The sequence below is a fragment of the Onychostoma macrolepis genome, chromosome 06, assembly GCF_012432095.1.
Source record: "Onychostoma macrolepis isolate SWU-2019 chromosome 06, ASM1243209v1, whole genome shotgun sequence".
Lineage (NCBI taxonomy): Eukaryota > Metazoa > Chordata > Actinopteri > Cypriniformes > Cyprinidae > Onychostoma > Onychostoma macrolepis.
This window is the reverse complement of record NC_081160.1, coordinates 4,149,125-4,170,444: the sequence shown is the minus strand read 5'-3', so window position 1 is coordinate 4,170,444 and position 21,320 is coordinate 4,149,125. Positions and strand designations below refer to the sequence as shown.

The 21,320-nt window shown below is 36.9% G+C and overlaps 1 protein-coding gene across 1 annotated transcript in view; it reads right to left on the bottom strand.

Annotated features, from left to right (window-relative positions):
• Nucleotides 1-21,320, bottom strand: part of sema5bb (sema domain, seven thrombospondin repeats (type 1 and type 1-like), transmembrane domain (TM) and short cytoplasmic domain, (semaphorin) 5Bb) — a 63,439-nt gene that overhangs the window by 3,531 nt on the left and 38,588 nt on the right. The window contains exons 9-20 of the mRNA XM_058780308.1: nt 20,317-20,452; nt 19,933-20,140; nt 19,635-19,842; nt 15,151-15,268; nt 7,672-7,856; nt 4,545-4,688; nt 4,069-4,216; nt 3,752-3,980; nt 1,441-1,659; nt 1,198-1,368; nt 132-272; nt 7-45 (exon numbers count right to left, since the gene is read on the bottom strand). Coding sequence (XP_058636291.1) covers nt 7-45; nt 132-272; nt 1,198-1,368; nt 1,441-1,659; nt 3,752-3,980; nt 4,069-4,216; nt 4,545-4,688; nt 7,672-7,856; nt 15,151-15,268; nt 19,635-19,842; nt 19,933-20,140; nt 20,317-20,452 — 1,946 coding nt within the window. The remainder of the gene's footprint in view (nt 1-6; nt 46-131; nt 273-1,197; nt 1,369-1,440; nt 1,660-3,751; nt 3,981-4,068; nt 4,217-4,544; nt 4,689-7,671; nt 7,857-15,150; nt 15,269-19,634; nt 19,843-19,932; nt 20,141-20,316; nt 20,453-21,320) is intronic.

Genomic DNA, 21,320 nt, shown 5'->3' with positions numbered 1-21,320 from the left:
ATTTACCTCCACAGTTTGTGCTCTTCTTCTGTCCCTTTGACAGCACTAGAATTAAGAAAATGAAGATGTGAAACAATACTGTAGTCTGAGATGCCAGAAAGAAACAAACAAAAAGAGGGAAAGGTACTCACCTGCGCTCTCATTGGGCCGACACTGTCTCTGATCTGTGGAGTTTCCTTGGCAAGAGGCGGAGCTTATTTCACATGTACGAATCCGGAGCTGCAGCCCCTCCTCGTTACACACCGCCCACTCTGACCACGCCCCCCACCCACCTGACACAGGTGAGAAAGATAAACAAAACAGTTCACAATTGTGTTGAACACAGTCATGCAGAGTATTTAAAGGGATGCAGCAATGTAGTCCCAAACAAAATAATCTTTTCAGTGAATCAAAAACATACCACGCAACTAGTGTATTGTGTATAGCGTATTATGTACTGTGATTCCCTAATGAATGACTCTTATAAGCTGTTCTGTTTGTAGTAATTCAAAAGAGGAACCAGTATGGTCTCCCGAACAAATTACTCTGAAATGAAATTTGATTCTTTTTAGTGAATCAAAACCAAAAAGCACAGCCAAAGTAGTCCAATTGTTTCCTGAAAAAAAATACTCTTTTAGTTCTCTTAGTGAATTAAAAGCATTTAGTACAATTCCCAAACAAATGACTGGTACAGTCCAATTGATTCCCAAATAAATGACTCTTATGAAACAGTTCTTTTAAGTGAATCAAACACATACAGTACAACTAGTTCAGACCAACCAATTCTCGAATGAATTAGCAAAATGAGTCTTATGAGCCAGTTATTCTTAATGAATCAAACACATACAGTACAACTGGTGTAATTCAACCAATTCCAGAATGAATCACTCTTATGAACCAGTTATTTTTAGTGAATCAACCACATACAAAAAAACTTGTACAGTTCAATCAATTCCCGACTGAATGATTCTTATGATCCGGTTATTTTTATTGAACCAAACACAGATGCACATTAGGGGTTTTGTCAGTAGCAAAAATATAAAATTAAATAAACCAATGAAATATGCTACATTTGTTATGTTGTTAGGTGTTGTTTTATTATTTAAACGTTTTTTTTCCGTTTCCAAATATTTATTCCTTAAAAGTACTAAACGAAATTAAATGAAGCTCTTAAAAAAATACTATTCTTTTAATGCTGCAATAATGCGATTTTCTCACCTTCACACTCGTGTATGTTACAGAGCGCTTCCTCCGTGTGCAGGCCGATGCAGATGTCTCCAGAATGAGCAGGAGAAGGGTTAGAGCAGGAACGGGAGCGCTGGTAGTGACCGCTGCCACAGGAAGTAGAACACTGAGACCAGGAAGACCAGCATGACCACGCCCCCTTCACTGAAAAACAACACCAGTTATTACACTACTCCATTAACAGGGCATAAGTGAGGATACAAGGCTCTCTTAGACCTGGGCACGGCTGAGTGTTGCAGTCCTGATACTCAACGGGCGCTCCGCTGCAGGCGAACGGCGTGCTCTTGCCATCCGGTGTGGCGCAGGAACGCTTGCGTGTGCGGAAGCCTTTGGAGCACTCTTTGGAACACGCAGACCACGTTTCCCATGATGACCAGGCAGCTCCTTGCACTCGTGTCACTGGTCGACCCATTCTCAACAAGTCCTCAACTAGACCTATACAAATATAAAAGTGTGCATATAGTAGGGCTGCACAATAAATATGAATCGCAATATTTCTTAGTGCAATTATAAAGGCTGCAATTAAATTAAATACATGTGAGGTATGTTTTAAAGTGAACAGTGGCACTGTTTATTTATACATGAGCAGCTCATGATACAGTGATTTCAGCATCTCAGAGTGGCTCGGTTCACATGTAAATGTTGCTCCAAACAAATTCCATCTCTGCATCTGATCTGAGTTGGGGTCACTTATCTAACCTGCATTTAGGAACGCAACACGCGGCTACCATCTATCCATACAAATAATGAGAAGCGCTTATAAACCGACTGCTGTCAACAAAAGTGAAGCTTTACAGGCTCCCTGCAATTTTCCGTCAAAATAAAAGTTTGATGGTTTAACATTGGAAAATTAAGAAATTAAACCAGCCATAAAGATTAGTATTGTAAATTCTACAGTTGTACTTTTAAAATACAATTATTATTTTTTATTATTTTTCTTAAATACTAATTTTACTTTATTTTACAGGGAAATATTACAACAGTAATATTTCCGATTTTGTTTAAAATTTTTAACAACAACAACAACAATACTAATATAATTACATAAAAACAGAAATATTAATGTACTACTACTAATAATAATTCTTATTTTGTTTGATATTTTTTGGCATTTTTTTAATAATATTTTTAGGGATGCACGATATTGGATTTTTGCCGATATCCGATATGCCAATATTTTTCAACTCATTTTGGCCGATACCGATATATGTCCTTTTGTTTGGAAACAACACCAAACCTCTCCTGTGTGGAAATTATAAGCAAAATATTTTTAATTTTGGTTAGTTTTTAACAAGAACTTATTTGTTAGAATTAAACAATAATGAAGTTCTTTTATAATGAAAGTACATTGAAGCTTTGAAAATAACTATAAATTAACTATACATCAATTGCTACATTTCTTTTTCAAAAAGATGCAGTAGTAACCTTAACATTTTATTTTAAGATTTAACATTTGTAGATGGTCTAAAGCAAAGAGTTATAAAAATTCTGAAAATCTTTTAGAGCTCATAATTTGTTTAAAACATTTTTTTGTTCATGTAAGCGACAGCTTCTGACCTTTAAATCAAAATATACTCATGATTTTATGACATCAATTACTGCTTGATTTAATCAGAAACACAGTCTAAAATGTTATTTGTGTATTTTACTTTCATTTTATTAAGCAGGCCAACAGCGCCCCCTACGGAATTAAAACACCTTACAGAAGGGGCATTAAGACCCGGGGGAGGCTGCCGCTGCTGCCACTGCACGTGCTATTACTGTTTACTATTACACACTGAACGCTTCATTCTGTACATGCATTCTCAGTTTAAATGCAGCGATCCAAAACATTGAATCCAATCACCATTCAGGCAAAACTTTGATTCAAAAATGAGCCACACTGCTGACGTGCTGATCGCTAGCACACCCTAAGCACATATGAGTTTACCTATTCCTCTTATCGGCAAGACATATCGGCATCATTTTTCATATCGGGCCGATGCTGATATGAACATTTAAAGCCATTATCGGCCGTTTCCGATATCGGTCCGATAATATCGTATATCCCTAAATATCTTTTGTAAAAAATAATAATAATAATAATTAGTAGTAGTAGTAGTAGTAGTATTACTACAAATACTACTACTAAATTAAAATGTGGTATATTTTGTTCAGTATTTTTATTTATTAATAATAATAATAATATTTATTATTATTATTTATTAAATTCTTATTTTGTTTAACATTTTATTTGTTAATAATAATAATAATAATGATGATTACAAAATAAAAGTAAACAAAAAGATCATTAATATCATTATCATTTTTATTTTATTTTTAATATATTGATATATAATTACAACATTTAAGGTTAACTTGTACCTACAAACAAACATAGCAAACATAGAGCTCTTTTTTTTTTAAATCACATTTTAATCACAATTTTTACCAGAAAAAGAGCAATTAGATTGTTCCTCCAAATCGTGCCGCCCTATCTAACAGGATGTGTGCATATTTGAGTATGTGTCTCTGAGGCTGTGTGTACCGTCAGACTCGCAGGCAGCAGCTCCGTCACTGGTGGGACAGAGGCGAGTCTCTATCTTGCGTTTGCCGAGCTGAAGGTCGTGAGGGTCAGCGAGGAGAGCCCTGCAGGTGTACCTGACCCTCTGCTCCTGTCTCGCCCCCATCTGAGTCACATTAACAGGGTACCAGGGTGTCCACGGGGTGGTCCGCCTCACTTCAGCACACGCGTCCAAATTACACGCCTTATACTCCTGGATACAGTAAGTAACACACATAGTTTTCACATCTTTTTCTGATATTAGTTTTTTTTTTTTTTTTATGACCAGTTGAAGACCCTACCAGAGGGCAACCAGGACACGTGTTTCCGTTCTCGCAGGTCCGAACGCGGGATTGGACTCCACCACCACAGGCAACACTACATTTGGACCAAGCGCTCCAGGAGACCCAGGACACCGGAACAGGACACGGATTCTTTTCATTACACAATCTGAATCACACACACAAATGAAACCGAATCATCTTCCAGTCAGCTCAAATAAACACACGCTTATGATTCAGTTCAGTTAAGTTTAAACAATCAAACAAATGACTCTTAAGAGTTGGTTCATTTTAGTGAATCAAAACCATAAAGCAAAGCTAGAGTAGTCCAGCTGATTCTTTAACACTTGACTCTTATGATTCAGTTTTTTTATAGTGAATTAATAGCATCTGAGTCCCAAACAAATGAATCTTAAGAGGCTTCTTTATGAATTAAATGATATCAAACTGAATCAGAATGAAGCACAGCCTGTGGTCCATCTTTCCTCTCGTCTCACCTCTCCTCTCGCGCCTGACCCACACATATGCGTCCTCCGTGTCGGGGTGCCGGGTTGTTGCAGGATCGCTGACGGACCTCAAATCCAATGCCACAGCTGGTGCTGCACTCGGCCCAGGACGACCAGGGAGTCCAGCCTCCATTCCTGAACAAACAGAAGCAGGAGTTAGCATGGATACCACACATTAACAATCTGGTAGGCTGTCAGTAGTACATTAAAGAGGCCGTATTTGTCACTTTTTGTAATTGTATAATGTTTGTCAATGTTTCTTGGACAAAAACCACAGTAGTAACTTGTTTCATGACTATTTTCCACCTTCTCTCTGTCCTTTTAAATAAAATAGACTTCTATAAGATGTCTATATGTCTATATGTAAATGACCTTACTTATGATTGGCTAGCCTCTGTGTACCAATGGTAGTTTAAACTATCATTCATCACTGCAGCTGCTAAATATTGTTTAGGTGTTGATATGTAAATGTTATTTCATGTGATAATGTGATCGGGGCTGTGATGTCATGATGACATCAGAATGATCCGTTCAGCTAACTAGATTTCTGAGAAGAAATTGTAAGTGATGCTTGACTTCTTCCTCGTGTAGAAACAAAATACCTTTCACATAGTTTTCAATGTATTTTTTCTATACTATTATAATGTTTATTAATATTTTGAATTAGCTTTTATTTTTATTTTTACAATTTAATTTAGTTTAAGTTTCAGTAATTTTGTTATGTGCTTTTGACATTTTATCCGTTTCATTTATTTTTAGAATTTCTTTTATTTTTATATTTAAAATGAATTTGATTAGGTTTCAGCTTTATTTATTTAGTGTTTAATATACAGCTTAAATTTACTTTTATTTCAATTTTAGTATATTTTATTTTACTTCAGAACTAAATCATTGATACAATTAAAGTTTTTTTTATATATATATATTTTGAACCAGTGTTTTATTTATATATTTTTCAGTTTACATTTTATATTTATGCATTTAGCAGACGCTTTTATCCAAAGCGACTTACATTGCATTCAAGTTACAGTTTTTTTTTTTACATTTTATCAGCTCTTGCTTTCCCTGGGAATCGAACCCATGATCTTGGCGTTGCTAGCGCCATGCTCTACTATTTGAGCTACAGAAAAGTTTAATTTTAAGTTTAAGTTAAATTTTTAAGTTTAATTTTAAAGTTTAGTAATTTTGTTGTTTTTGTCATATTTGCACATATTTGTCTATTATGTATATTTAATTTTAGTTTCAGTTTTAGTTTTAGTTTACTATAATACCCCTGACTTCAATTTAAATTTCTTTTATTTAGTTGCCCAGGCAAAAAAAATATATTTTTAAGATTTTCATGTAATATTTATATTTTGTAGCTTTATTTCAATTATAAAATGATTTTTCATAGATTTAGTTTAAGTTAACAATAACTCCACTGATACTTACTGCACTCTTCTGACTTTAAACAATGTGAAGAGTAGAGCAGGCACATAAGGGAACTGGGAGCTTTTCACTGTTGCAACGTTTGCAAAGTTAGAGTATTTATTTTAAAGATTTCAATAAATATATTACCCCTTTAATAACAAGGAAAGACTCTGGAGTCACGCGACTCCTTCTAAGGGCCCGATAATGACTGCACAGGATTGTGATCACAACTTTAGAGCCTGACAGGTAACATCAGTTTTATTAAACTTAACAGTAGCTTTCTGACAAAGATGTATTAGCAGCTCATTACTCATCTATTATAGATCTGCCACAGCTGCTCTTCTGCTGTTATACTGAAACATTGCGTCCTGTTAGTTTCTCGCACCCAGATGTGTGTGTTTAAACAAGCTCTCTAGGTGAAGAAATAATTGGAACATTCATTCAGTGACTGAAAGTGACTGCAGGATAATGGGACATGCAAAGAAGGAGCTGCTCCACCAGAAACGCTGCGTCAGCCGCTTGCAGTTAATGAGTAAAGCCGCATGTTACACGCAGCACGTCTGTATCAGTGTTCAGGATTGATAGAGTCGAGGCCTCACTCTCTGCAGCTGTTAGCGTTGGGTGGTGCCTTTCTCTCACGGAAGAGCTGAATCAGACAGAATAAAAGCGTCACACTTTTATGTGCTTTGACACTTTGATTGGCTGTGATTGAAGACTTCAGGCTGATCTCTCTGGCTCTCATATATCAGTCTAGCCGCACTGTTTACACCTGCCACTTCAATATGGGGAGTCCCAGATTATAAAGGCCTAGTTCATCCAAAAATAAAATCATTTACTCACTCTCTTACTCTTACAAAGCCCATATGAGCTTTCATTCCCTGTGGATTGACAGTGAATAAGTGGATGCTGTCAAACTTGAAAAATTAGATGCACCATTATATTCATATGACGTGTGCAACTGTATACTTCAAGTCTTCCATGACAGTGTTTTGTGTGAAGAACAACTTTCATATGTACTACAATTCCAAAGTGTTTTTTTTTTTAGAGAATTTAATACTTTTATTCATTAGTGATGCATTAAATTGATCAAAAGTGACAGCAAAGACATCGATGATGTTACAAAAGATTTCTATTTCATAAAATAGCTTTTCTTTAGAACTTTATATTTCTAAAACAATCCTGAAAAAAATAATTGTGGATATATTATGATTTTACAATATATCCAAATAGAAAACAGCTACTTTAAATGGTAATAATATTTCACAATATTACTAGTTTTACTGTATTTTTCGTCAAATAAATGCAGCCTTAGTGAGCATAAGATACTTCTTTCAAAGAACATTTTAAAAATCAAACCAACCCCACAGTTCTGAACAATACTTTATGTGCTCACATATATACAAATATGGCTCGTCGAGATAAGTTTTGTTATCAGTGAAGCACAATGACTTGGTTCTCGTGTATCTAGTAACCAATCACAATGTGGAAAGTTTATAAGCAGGGGTGCGGATGGGATTTGAGAGCTACATCAGAAGAGAAAATTGTCAGTGACATTAATAACAGCTTGTTGCTCACACAAAGCTATCACGTGACTGGAATATCGCACCCAAGTCAAATTAACTACTTTTATAGGGTTTTGTATATCTGAACTTCAACAAGCATGTTTAGTTTACTTTAACAAGCATAAGGGTTAGTAAGGTAAGTGTACCTGGAGCAGTTGGCCACCTCGATGTTGGCCCCGGCACACTTCATCCCTCCACACTGGGGTCGAGGGTTATCACAGGCCCGAGTGCGACACTGACATGTGCTGGTGCCTTCACCTCCGTCGTCATGGTTACAAGCCTGCCATGGTGACCACTGGCCAAATCCACCATCCTGGGTGAGGTTACGCTCCTATAAATGTAAATGCAAACAAGGCATGTTTTAAGTACAGATTTAAGGTTTGCATCTCTTTGTACTTGTTTTCAAACTTAATTCAGGATAAACCTCTTAGTGTACAGATTTTAACTTCCTTTTATAAATAACTTCAGTAGGTAACACTTTATTTTAAGGACCAATTCTCACTATTAACTAGCTAAACTAACAGTTTATTAGCATGCATATTACTGGCATATTAGCTGTTTATTAGTACTTATAAAGCACATTTAATGTGTTATTCCGCATGACCATATTTTTGATCCCTTAATCCTATGCTACACCTAAACTTAACAAATAAATAAACTCCTAATTTGCTGTATTACTAATTTAATTGTTAGTAATACAGCAAATTAGGAGTTTATTGAGGCAAAAGTCATAGTTAATAGTTAGTTAGTAGTGAGGATTGGTCCTTAGAATAAAGTGTGACCCCTTAGTCTTATTTTGCTACCAGTTTTGGTTGTTATAAACCCAGTGATTTTTAAGGAATGTTATGGTGTAACCATAGCAAAATAGGTTCAACGGATGATATGTGACCCTGGACCACAAAACCAGTCTTAAGTGTCAATTTTTCAAAATTTAGATTTATAACCATGGAAGCTGAATAAATAAGCTTTCCATTGATGTATGGTTTGTTACGATAGGACAATATTTGGCCGAGATACAACTATTTGAAAATCTGTAATCCGAGGGTGCAAAAAAAATCAAAATATTGAGAAAATCGCCTTTAAAGTTGTCCAAATGAAGTTCTTAGCAATGCATATTACTAATCAAAAATTCAGTTTTGATATATTTACAGTAGGAAATTTACAAACTATCTTCATGGAACATGATCTTTACTTAATGATTTTTGGCATAAAAGAAAATCAATAATTTTGACCCATATAATGTATTTTTGGCTATTGTTACAAATATACCCCAGCGACTTAAGACTGGTTTTGTGGTCCAGGGTCACATGAGTTTGGGGGCTTAACTGCTTATCTGCTTAACTGACCAATAAAAGATAAGGGAAACTGTAACACTTTAGTATAGGGACCAATTCTTAGTATTAACTACTTGCTTATTTGCATGCCTATTTTTAACATATAGGCTGTTTATTAGTGCTTATAAAGCACATATTCTGCATGACCATATTCTACATCCCTAATCCTACACAATACCTAAACTTAACAACTACCTTACTAATTATTAATAAGCAGCAAATTAGGAGTTGAATGAGGCAAAAGTCACAGTTAATGGTTTGTTAATAGCGAGAATTGGACCTTAAAATAAAGTGTGACAAGGGAAACCTTCTTGAAACCAGTCATTACTTTTGCAATTACATTTGATGATGTATGTGGCACAGAAATTACACATTTCACCTTTATGATTAAAAGATCAAAATGGTATCCATGCCTTAATTGAAGACAAAATCTTGTAATCACAATTTGAGAGTTGAACTGCAGTCATCAAAGTCTACACATAATCAAATTTTTCAAAGCAATTTAGCCAACAGCAGTGATGTAAAGAGCATGTACAATACATTCAATGTTTCTCCCATGTGTCAGTCTGCAGTAGAAGGTGGTTCATGTAATGCACAGGATAAAAACTGTCTCAAATTCATCTCCATGCATGTGTAATCTTAAGGGAGCAGGTGTGCAGTGTGCCCATTGAGGTGAATACCAATATCTACTGTGAGTCTGGATTAGTAACAATTGACCAGAACTCAGTGCCATTCATCCAGCAGTTCAGACCACAGAAGCGCTCAAATGTTATTAAAATTAATAGCAAAAGAAATTTCGAGACCTGCATCAACTTTCACTGTACTTCAATGGTATAATCAAAAAAGGTCAACTGAGGGTTTTTCCCTGATGCATGACAAAAATTGTTAATGTAATGCTTATCAGTTTGCCCTTCTATGAATTCATATAATAACACCCCCCTTCAGCTTCCTCTGATGCCCCTGCGGCTCAGATATTCAACTTCAGCCTATCAATGAGGAGGAAGCTCAAGAAATCATCAGTTCTGCTGTGGGAGCAGGGCAATAACTATTAGTTAGTTTGTAGTTAACTTGGTACTTCATTTGCAAATTTGTAGTAAGTTTTCCATAGTTTTCCAAGTAATTTGTAGTCGCATAATGTTTACTATTATTGATCCAACATGCAGCCTTTAAAACTGTAAACGCTTCTTCGTTTGTCTTTTTTTTTTTTAAATATCGCAATAAATATCGTATCGTGAACTTCATATGCGATATTATCGTATCGTGAGATTTTGATATCGTTACATCCCTAATAAACAGTGTAAAAAAACTTGATGTTGTTTCATTTTTTTTGTTTATTTTATGTAGCAGCAGTAATAAATTGCATTCCCAATGAGACACAAATAAGTTAAATAAATAGTCATAAATAGCATATTTAAAATATGTAAATAATATTCAGGAACTGTATGTAAAATGAATCAGGGCACTAAATAAGGTTGCAAAAGTTTGCATTAATTAACACAACAAACAGAAATTATCTTGGTGTAACGTGGGTTTTGTCATATTCATGTTTTCATGTCTTTTATTTTGAAGTTTAGTCATGGTTCCTGTTTGTTTCATGCTTCCCTTGCCCTCATGTCTTCATGCTATTGGTTCCCCTGTTCTTTGTGTCACGTTCTGATTGGTTCTCTTGTTTATTGTGTCACGTTCTGATTGGTTGGTTCTTGTCATGTGTCCAGTCTAGTTTGCTATAAGTAGCCATGGCGTTGCCTTTGTTCCTTGTCGTGTATTGATGTTGTAACCGGCTGTTGGTGAGTCTAGTTTGTCCACGCCAACTCAAGTCTGTTCATGTCTCAAGTCTCGGATTATGTTTGTATTTTGGATCACGTTGTAAATAGATGGCCACCACGCCTGATTACCCGGCCAAGATGGCTGCCACGCCTAAGCCTTGCCATGCCACAGTTGCCAAGCAAGTTTCCCTAAGGATTTTTTTTTGGGGAGGCCATAGTACAGGCCAAGACTGAAAAGACTGACAGCTAGCACTGGACTTACCAATGATGTCAGTGAGAGCTGCAGGCATCCTGGTGACGTCAGCACTCTCAAGCCCAGCCATCTTAGAGGTCCTGCCACCCTCTGCTGCCCTTCCTGTAATGGTGGTTGCTAGTCTGAGCATGTGGGAGCAGGAGGAAGCACACTGTGCTCCTGAGATCCTTTTCCTATTTAGCGCCAAAACTCTGGAACAGTCTACCTAACACTGTTCAGGAGGCAGACACACTCTGTCAGTTTAAATCTAGATTAAAGACCCATGTCTTTAACCTGGTTTACACATAATACACTAATACGCTTCTAATATTCAAATCCATTAAAGGATTGTTAGGCTGCATTAATTAGGTCAACCGGAACCAGGAACACTTCCCATAACACCCGATGTACTTGTTAAATCATAAGAAGAATGGCATCTATGCTAATATTAGTCTGTTTCTTTCTTATTCCAAGATCACCGAAGCCACCCAGATCCAGTCCGTATCCAGATCAGATGGTGGATCAGCACCTAGAGACGACCTCTACAGCCCTGAACATCAGCGGAGATCAGGACACCTAGATGAGCCCCAGAGACAGATCCCCAGTGAGGACCTCGTCACCTAGACAGCCATCGGGACAAGACCACGGGAACCAAATGAGTCCTTTACACAATCGGACTTTGCTGCAGTTGGAACAACCTGCTGGTTCATCTGGTCAGAGGAGAACTGGCCCCCTAACTGAGCCTGGTTTCTCCCAAGGTTTTTTTCTCCATTCTGTCACCGATGGAGTTTTGGATCCTTGCTGCTGTCGCCTCTGGCTTGCTTAGTTGGGGACACTTAATTTCCAGCGACATCGTCGACTTGATTGCACAGATACTAATTAAGCTGAACTGAGTTGGACGATGACATTGAATTCAATAATGAAATGCCTTTAACTGAAAATTGAGTGTTTAATCTTGTGATTTTACATTATTGACACACTATTTTGATATTGGAAAGTTGCTTTGACACAATCTGTATTGTTAAAAGCGCTATAGAAATAAAGGTAACTTGACTGAGGCCTCTCCTGTCTAAGAATCTGCCCCTGAAGCCTCTTCTGTCCACGAGTCCGCCTCAGAGGCCTCTCTTTTCCATGAATCGGCCTCAGAGGCCTCTCCTGACCATGAATCCACTCCAGTGCCTCCAGAGGTGGTGGCTTCCGCTGCAGAACCTCCCAAGGTGGTGGCGCCCATTCATGAACTCTCTGTCTGTCCTGTCACGGCCACGGAGGCCGTCCATGAGTTCTCTGCCTGTTCTGTTACGGCCACTGAGGCCGCTGCTAACCTATCTATGCTCCGATTGCACATTAACTTAAAAATTGCTAACACGAGCAGCATCCATTTTTATTTCCGCAAACACTGACGTCACGTCGTCTTCTGCGCATGTGGGTCACTTCAGGGCCGTATACGGTTCACACATGAGACTGATGGCAGTCGCATTTAAATGACAATGTGAACAACAGCTCAAAAAAAATCGGATTTCAGAAAAAAATCCGATCTGAGCATTAAGACCTGCAGTGTGAACTAAGCCTCTGTTTCAGTCTCGCCTGATCCGCCTTTGTGGATACCTGTTCTGCCTGCTCCACCATGGCTCCAAGCACCTCTGGATCTGACCTGGTGGTCTCCTGCTCCACAGTTCCACGGTCTGCCACTGCTCCATGGCCCAGGTCCTCCATTGTTTCACTGTCTGCCTCTGCTCCATGGCCTCCTTTGTTCTATTGTCTGCCTCTGCCCCACGGCCCAGGCCCACCACTGTTCTGCAATTTGGACCCTGTTCCCTTGAATGGACCTGGCCCTCCGTCCCTTCCCTTGTTTAACCACCCTCCTGGACTTCTTGGGATTTTAGGTTTTGTTTGGGGCGCCTGGAGCTGCCTTTAGAGGGGGGTATATGTAACGTGGGTTTTGTGCCATGTTTTCATGTCTTTTATTTTGAAGTTTAGTCACGGTTCCTGTTTGTTTCATGCTTCCCTTGCCCTCATGTCTTCATGCTATTGGTTCCCTTTGTTCTTTGTGTCACATTCTGATTGGTTGGTTCTTGTCATGTGTCCAGTCTTGTTTGCTATAAGTAGCCATGTCATTGCCTTTGTTCCTTGTCGTGTATTGATGTTGTAACCTGCTGTCGGTGAGTCTAGTCTGTTCATGTCAAGTCTCGGCTTATGGATCACATTGTAAATAAACTGCATTTGGGTTCTCACTACGCTCGCCTCCAGTGGACTAATCGTTACACTTGGTTAATGTTTGCATTATATATAAATAAATGTTGTACATTTATAAATTAATATTTCTAAATATTAAATGCTGTAAAAATATTGACCATTTTTAACTCATGATATTAAATACATTAACATTAATAATATAAATACTAATATTAATGTATAGAACCTTACTGTAAAATGTTACCATGACTAAATATAAAACAGTAACAGCTCTTACAGGTTATACGTAAAAGTGCAGTGGACAAATGATTTATTGAGACAGTAGCAGCACAACTCCCACATTCACATAATGTTCTTTCTCTTAAAATGTAAATGTCAGCATCATTATATAATGCTGAAAGAAAGTATTTTGTGCAAAATATGAACTCCAGTGCAATCCAATCAGTCCACTACTTATCCCATGTTAATTCTGACTATAATCTACCGTACATATTTTGTTTATATGCTTAATGTTTAATGTTGCAAATCACAAATATTTAGTAGTGCATACTGTGCATGTTGTAACTTAGTGTTGATTTACGCCATAACTATGGAACCAATACATTCTGCAAAAGTTTGAGAGAAACTCTCTTACTGTCTCAACTTAAAGCCATTACTATGGAAACAACAGGTTTTTTTCCCATTAGCATAATAGCAAGTACTTTTAATGCATAATATTAGTATGCAACTTGGGACAAAGCCAAAGCTTTCACAACGTTGTAGAAAATGAGGTTTGTTTATTATTGCTCCTCGGAGGATATCAACCATCAGAGATAATAGGAAATTTGTGATGTCTAATTATGGACCTAATGAAGTGTCAAGAGGGAACAGGAGTGACATTGGCCAACCATCGTGCAGAACACCAGCGTGTAATTGACATTGTCAGATGAAGGGTTCGGATCAGCTGGGTCAGCCGTCAGGCTCTGTTTCAAGGCGCTTCATCAGAAATTTGATTCTTCACGACCAGCTCAAAAAAATCATACGAGATTTCTGGTGTACCCAAAGAAAATGATACAGAGTAGAGTAGCGCAATGTAGAGTAGAACAGAATATGGAACAGAATAGAACAGAAATAAATAGAAGTGTGTAGAACAGAAGAGAATATAACGGAATAGAAAAGAAGAGAACAGAACAGAAGCATATAAAATAGAAAAGAACAGAAAATAGAGATACAGATACAGAATAGACTTGTGCAGAATAGAACAGAATAAAACATAAACACAAATCAGAACAGAATACAAGCATACATTACAGAATACAAGCATACAGATTCTATATAGAATAGAATGGAAAATTGTAGATTAGTATATAACATAAATGAATACAGAATAGAAATCCAAATATAACAAAGCAGAATAGAATATAACAGAATAGAACAACAGAACAGAACAGAAGAACAGGAAATTATATATTAGTATAAAAAAGAATAAAATAGAATACAGAACAGAAAAGAATAGAAGCATACAAAATAGAACAGAATACAATGGAATAAAACAGAACAGAATCACATAGTATAGAATAGAATAGAACAGAATTTAGAAGAGAATAGAACAGAACAGAATACAAGCATACAGTACAGAACAATACAGAATAGAATACAATAGAACAGAACAGAATTTAGAAGAGAATAGAACAGAACAGAATGGAATACAGCAGAACAGAATACAAGCATACGGTACAGAACAATGCAGAATAGAATAGAATAGAATAGAACAGAACAGAATAGAAAATGATAGATTAGTATAGAAAATAAATGAATACAGAATGGAAAACAGAATATACCAAAGCAGAGAAGAATATAACAGAATATAAAAACAGAACAGAACAGAAAAAGATATATTAGTATAGAAAATAATAAAACAGAATACAGAACAGAACAGAACAGAACAGAGGGTCTTTTGCTAAAGATAATAATCGAAGTTACAGGAGACTTAATCAAAAATCTCCATTTACTCTCTATTTAATCATACTACCGTGTTGAAGAAACACCTGAGATAATAAAGAGATGGAATTTGTGATTTTTATTATATGTGTGATGATATTGTCTGAAAGTGTGTCTTACAGGGCACTTTATGATGTCTTGGCTCCACTGGCTCATGTTGGAACTGTCCTCAATCGTCGTACAGCGCTTCTGTTTCCGGTCCCAGCCACAGTACGGATCTCTGGCACCCAGACAATCCCTACGATTACAAAATCACATATCAATGACAAGGCCTTAATAAATACCACCATAAAAAGTGTCCTGTCTGCTCATCAGAACTTCTTAATGGCAAAACAGAAAAAGGAGAGGAGAGATTGGGCAGAAACTGAATTCTACAGGATGTTGTAGAGCTTAATAACTGAAGAATAAATCTCAGTGCAATAAATATTAAAACTAATACCATCCTTCTCAAACTGATCATTAAATCTCAAGGGAATGTTTTGCAAATTTTGTCTATAATCTAAACATCACTTAGATTTATTATATTGAGATCAAAGTCAGAGACTACGCTTAAGTGTAAATATGATCTAAGCATCTGATCAGAGCATGATATGATCTGACTGTTACAGTAACTACAGAGAAGACACAATAAACCTCAAATCCTGCTCTGGGAGATAAACAACATCTGACAGAACCTCTGGTGATTTATTAGAGCCAACAGACTTATTTTCTTCTTGTGTCCTTTGGGTTCAGTGGAGTGAGACTGTGTGATTAATTCAAGAGAATGTTTCAGTATTTTAATGTGTCATTCTTAAGAAGGACAAAGAATGAAAAAGCAAACAATGCAAATTACCAGTAAATTACAAGCACATGCATATAATCAAATATTAACCACTGTTCATAAGTTTGGGGCCTTTGGGGGTTTTTTTAGTTTTTTTTTAACAAAATTAATTCGGCAAGGATTAACAGTTACAGCTAAGACATTTATAAATAATGTTACAAAAGATTTCTGTGACAAATAAATGCTGTTTTTTCAAACTTCCTATTAATCAAATAATCCTGAAAAAAAGTATTAATCAGCAAAGCTGTTTTCAACTATCATAATAATCAGAAATGTTTCTTTAGACTGGAGTAATGATGCTGAAAATTCAGCTTTGCATCACAGGAATAAATTACATTTTTAAATATATTAAAATAGAAAATAGCTATTTTAAATTGGAATAATATTTCACAACATTAAGCCGACCCCAAACTTTCTAAACAGTAGTGTATACACTTATATTTCACTCCCAAATCAAATATAACAATGTGTCTCAGTGTCCCACTAACAACTAAACATCCGTTTAATAAACACTGGCAACATTAGAAAACTGCAAATGTGCTAGAGATGCATAAAGAGAATAAATTTACATACATTAAAGGTTATATAAAATTATAATGACATGACTAAACACTTGCAGGTCAATCAAACTCTATAGATGAAAACTGGTATAAAATAATTAGAGCTATTTGCAACATCTTGTGAGATTTGACCTTTTGCCACCTGGGTGTATGTGTGCGTGGGGGAGAATATGTAATGAAATGACTTTTTTCATTTCATTCGGCTTCGCAAACACAGTCCATCACACCCCATAACAGCTTCTAGCATCAAACGTGTCCGCCTCGTGTAGCTCTGAGTGTTTGTGCAACAACATCTGTGGCATGAAGTCAGGAAGAGAGTCTGAGAATCACGTTCCTCACATAAAGACCCTCTCCTACCTCTAAAGTAATTACCAACACCCTCGAATCATAAGCACATATGTGCCTCTAAACTGACAGATCACATGCAAAACCTCTTCTGATGTGACATGCTGCAAACATCTCTATTTTATGGTGTATTTTAAATACGGTGTTATGTGGAGCTCTTGAAGGCGTTTAGCAGATCCCAAAAAAATATTTTTGCTTGATTTTCTAACTCAATTTACCACGTATTAGGGAACAAAATTGTACGAAGCTCTTACAAATCCAGCTCTGAAGCCCAATTCATCCATTTGGAGGCCATTATTTTATGATTTATTTTCATAATTACAGTACATCTCGAATGTAAATGCAGTCGCTTCCTGCAAGAAGTGACGCATGCATTATATATTTTTAATGACGTTCGACAATTTATAGGTGTTCTATTCATAGCAGCAGTGGAGAACACGATGTAGTGACTTTTTTTAAAATGACCTAGTTCATCATTCGTCCGCCTCTCGGCCAGTGGCGGAGGATTTATGAGATAATAATATCTGTGACTGCTCATAAGTACTGTCATTCACTTCATCTCCTTGAGCTTCATTTCCTGTCTGAAGGGCATTAGCAGCTTGGAAGGACATGTGCTGTAATCAGCCTTTGCTGTAATTTAACAGCAACTGTGCATTTTACTATCATGTGTGAATAGGTACTCACTGTCAAAATCATTGCAAACGGGATCCGGAAATTTAAAGGCTTCAGGAGTTCTGTACTGATACAACGTGAATGTGACAGTTCAATCCTGTTCATGGTTAGGACGCTCTGACCTCAGGAGTCTGTTGTCAATGAGTCTGACACAATTATTCTTCAAGCTGCATTGAGGACCAAAGAAATCATTTTTTCTTTTAGTAGCCTATTATACTTCTCAGGAATCTGGTACAAGGTAATTTCAGTGAAATTACACTACCATTCAAAAATGTAGGGTCAGTGTGATTTTTTTTTCTCAAGAAATGAATATCATTATCTTCAGCAAGGATGCATTAAATTGATCAAAAGTAACATTAAAGAAACTTTTGATTTATCAAAGAATTCTGAGAAAACCGTGTCACATTTACCACAAATATATTAAGCAGCACAACGGATTTCAACATTGGCAATAATAATAAACATTTCTTGAGCACCAAATAACCATATTCCGATAACTGAGAACCAATTACAACTGTAATGTAAATCAGTCCTTTTCTTTCCAGTGATGCATGCATTATATATTTTCAAATCAAATCAACATTTATTTCTATAGCACGTTTAAAAACAAAACACAAAAAAAAAAACACCCAATACAAGTCACTACTCAGACTCCACCCCTAAGGGCAGTTGTAAGTAACAGAGTAGAGATGTGTTTTCAGCAAGGATTTAAAACTTTCCAACGTGTTACAGGATCTAATTCCAGAGTCGTGGAGCTGCCACAGAGAAAGCATGATCCCCTTTAGTCTTTAATCTTGATTTCGGAACATTCAAAATAAGACACTGAGACGATCTTAGCGGTCTAGCAGGACAGCGCCATTGTAACAGGCTAGAGATATACTCTGGGGCATGTAACCCTTTAAAAACCGTTAGCAAGACCTTATATTGCACTCTAAAATGAACAGGCAGCCAATGCAGAGAGGCCAGTACAGGAGATATACTAGAGCATTTTCTCGTGCCAGTAAGCAGTCTGGCCGTTGCATTTTGCACTAATTGCAGCAGAGCGAGCAGATTCTTAGACAGCCCCAGATATAAAGAATTGCAATAGTCAAGTCTGGATGAAATAAAAGTATGTATCACAGTCTCCAAATCTTTAAAATTCAAAAAAACTCTTCAATTTAGCAATGCCCCTCAGTTGACAGAAACTACCTTTAACCACAGCATTGATTTGTCTATCAAATTTCAGCTCCGAGTCAAAAATCACTCCAAGGTTCCTCGCTTGCTTGCCAACATTGGTGGCTAAGGGGCCAAGGTGAATTGCAAGCTTTTCAGCTACCTTCGATGGACCAAAGATCACCATCTCTGATTTAGACTCATTTAGCTGCAAAAAATTAGAAGACATCCAGACCTTTACTTCCTCCAACAATGTAAGTTTGGAATCATCATCACATTTCAAAGGAAGATACAGCTGGGTGTCATCTGCATAACAGTGATACGCCACATTATGTTTTTGACAGATCAATCCTAGTGGGAGCATCTATAAGGGAAATAAAATAGGGCCAAGACAAGAACCCTGAGGAACCCCAAGAACATTTGAATGATGTTTTACAATTAATAGGTGTTCTATTCACAGAAGTTGAAGATCTTATTGCATTCAGCTCCAAAGAAGTCACTTGTTACCACTTTTTTTTAAAATCTATTAGTAGACTATTATACTTCTGTTAATTTCTGTGAAAATGCACCACCATTCAAAAGTTTAGGGTCAGTATGATTTTTTTTAAAATAAGTTAATACTTTTATTAAGTAAGGATGCAGTAAACTGATAAAAAGTAAAGACATTTAAAATATTACAAACTTTCTATATATCAAAGAATCCTAGACAAAATGTATGATAGTTAACAACAAAATATTAAGCAGCAACTGTTTTCAACATTGATAATAGTCAGAAATGTTTCTTGAGCAGCAAATCAGCGTATTAGAATGATTTCTGAAGGATCATGTGACACTGAAGGCTGGAGTAATGATGCTGAAAATTACATATTAACATAAATAAACAGAAAATAGTTATTTTAAATTGCAATAATATTTCACAATATTATTGTATTTTTGATCAAATAAATGCAGCTTTGCTCTTTCAAAACATTTTAGAAAACTAGTCGGCTATTATTCATAAAGCCTAGTCGACTAAAGTGCATGTCCAGGTTGATGTGTGCATGTGTGCGACTCACAGGTCAGTTCTGTAGTTAGAGCATCTCTCCAGAGGGATCTTCAGCACTCTGCTGGGAAGTCCCACAAAAAGCGACCTATCGCTGTGCAGGATCTGCAGGTTCAGGATTGGCTCCTGCATGCTTTCTGGGAGAATGCTCATCTCCTCCAAGTAACATCCACGCAGACTCTTATTAGTTGTGGATAAGGCCTTGATGATGGTGCCATACTCTGATTGGTCAATGAAAGAAAACTATTAGAACCACAGTGCACATCATTAGAGGATAAAAGTGTGATTGTTAAACTCTTTTCCTTCCTGACCTGTGCCGATGTACATGACATGGTAGAGCATGTCTCTCCCCTGAACAATGTCCACAGCCAGTCTGGAGAAACGGATGTTGTCTTGCATGACCAGAGGATCCGTGGAGATGGGCTGAACCACCTCGCTCATGAGGAAGAGCCGCTGGGCGTCTTGAAGACTGCGTTCTGTTAGATTACCGCCTGGACCTGAATCATTCACTGTCCCGCACTGTCACAGAGAAAGAGGACGTTAGAGCCAAAGAACTGCACATTAGAGAAACGGTAAATCTAAATCGAACTGACTACTGCATTTTGTGCCAAACATCTTGAATAAAATTGTGAGTTGGCTTCAGGGTAAAAGTAAAATGCTTTGAAATGGAAGCTGCAGCAGTTCATTTCCTTCACCTGAAAGTTTGGGATGGGGTTGGGAGTGGAAAGCCAGCTGGTCCGAGGGTTCTCCTGATAGCGAAAGAGTCCGTTAAAGGCCTGTGTGATGGCACTGAGGTTAAACGCACACACTGCTGACGCAGCAATGCTGTTCCTGTGAATGAGAGGAAGAAATGAAAGACGGTGTGGAGCTGTACATTCTAAATGAAAATCTTAATAGAAAAACAGTAGTGTTCAAATGTAAGATTTTAAGAGCTAGATTTACTAAAGAGGGCAAATTAGTTCTGCTGGTGATCTACTGACAACACACAAATGAAAGAACACAGATGGAGCCGGATAATTTCCATAATGACCAAGCAAATTAGCAACTAAGGCAGCCATATCAAGCACAAGGTGATTTCCGATATGCTTTTTTGGTAGTTGAACGGAACAAGTAGCAGTAAATTGACCCCCGCAAACCTTAGTAAATCACCTTGCATGTTTTAGTTTAATATTCTCCTCCCATAAATGTTGCGTCTAGGGATGCTCATACCAACTGGTTAACTAATTAATCGTTAACTGACAGTAAAAATTTTGTCTGATTTATACAGTTAGCTAAACTGTTGAAAAACTGTTCAATTTTAGTAATTTTTTAAAATATTTTAACATGTTTGTAGGCACCGATAGCCTCGTGGTTAGTGCATCAACATTCAGTGCAACTGCGCTCATGGCGACCCGAGTTCGATTCCCGTCTTGAGGTCCTTTTCCAATCCCACACCCCTCTCTCCACCCAATACTTTCCTGCCATATCTCTACTGACCTATCCTAATAAAAATAACTTTAAAAAAATTTTGCTGCATGGTTAAAAATATGCTACAAATATAAAATAAAATCGTTTTTGCGAGAAAAACAGCTAAGTCACATTTTATTACATTCAGAAATACCAGTAAATAAAGTGAAATGTTTACAAACATTAGAAAAAACTATATACATAAGTAGGCAATATGCTATTTTAGTCCACCTCACTCCACAACAAAACATTT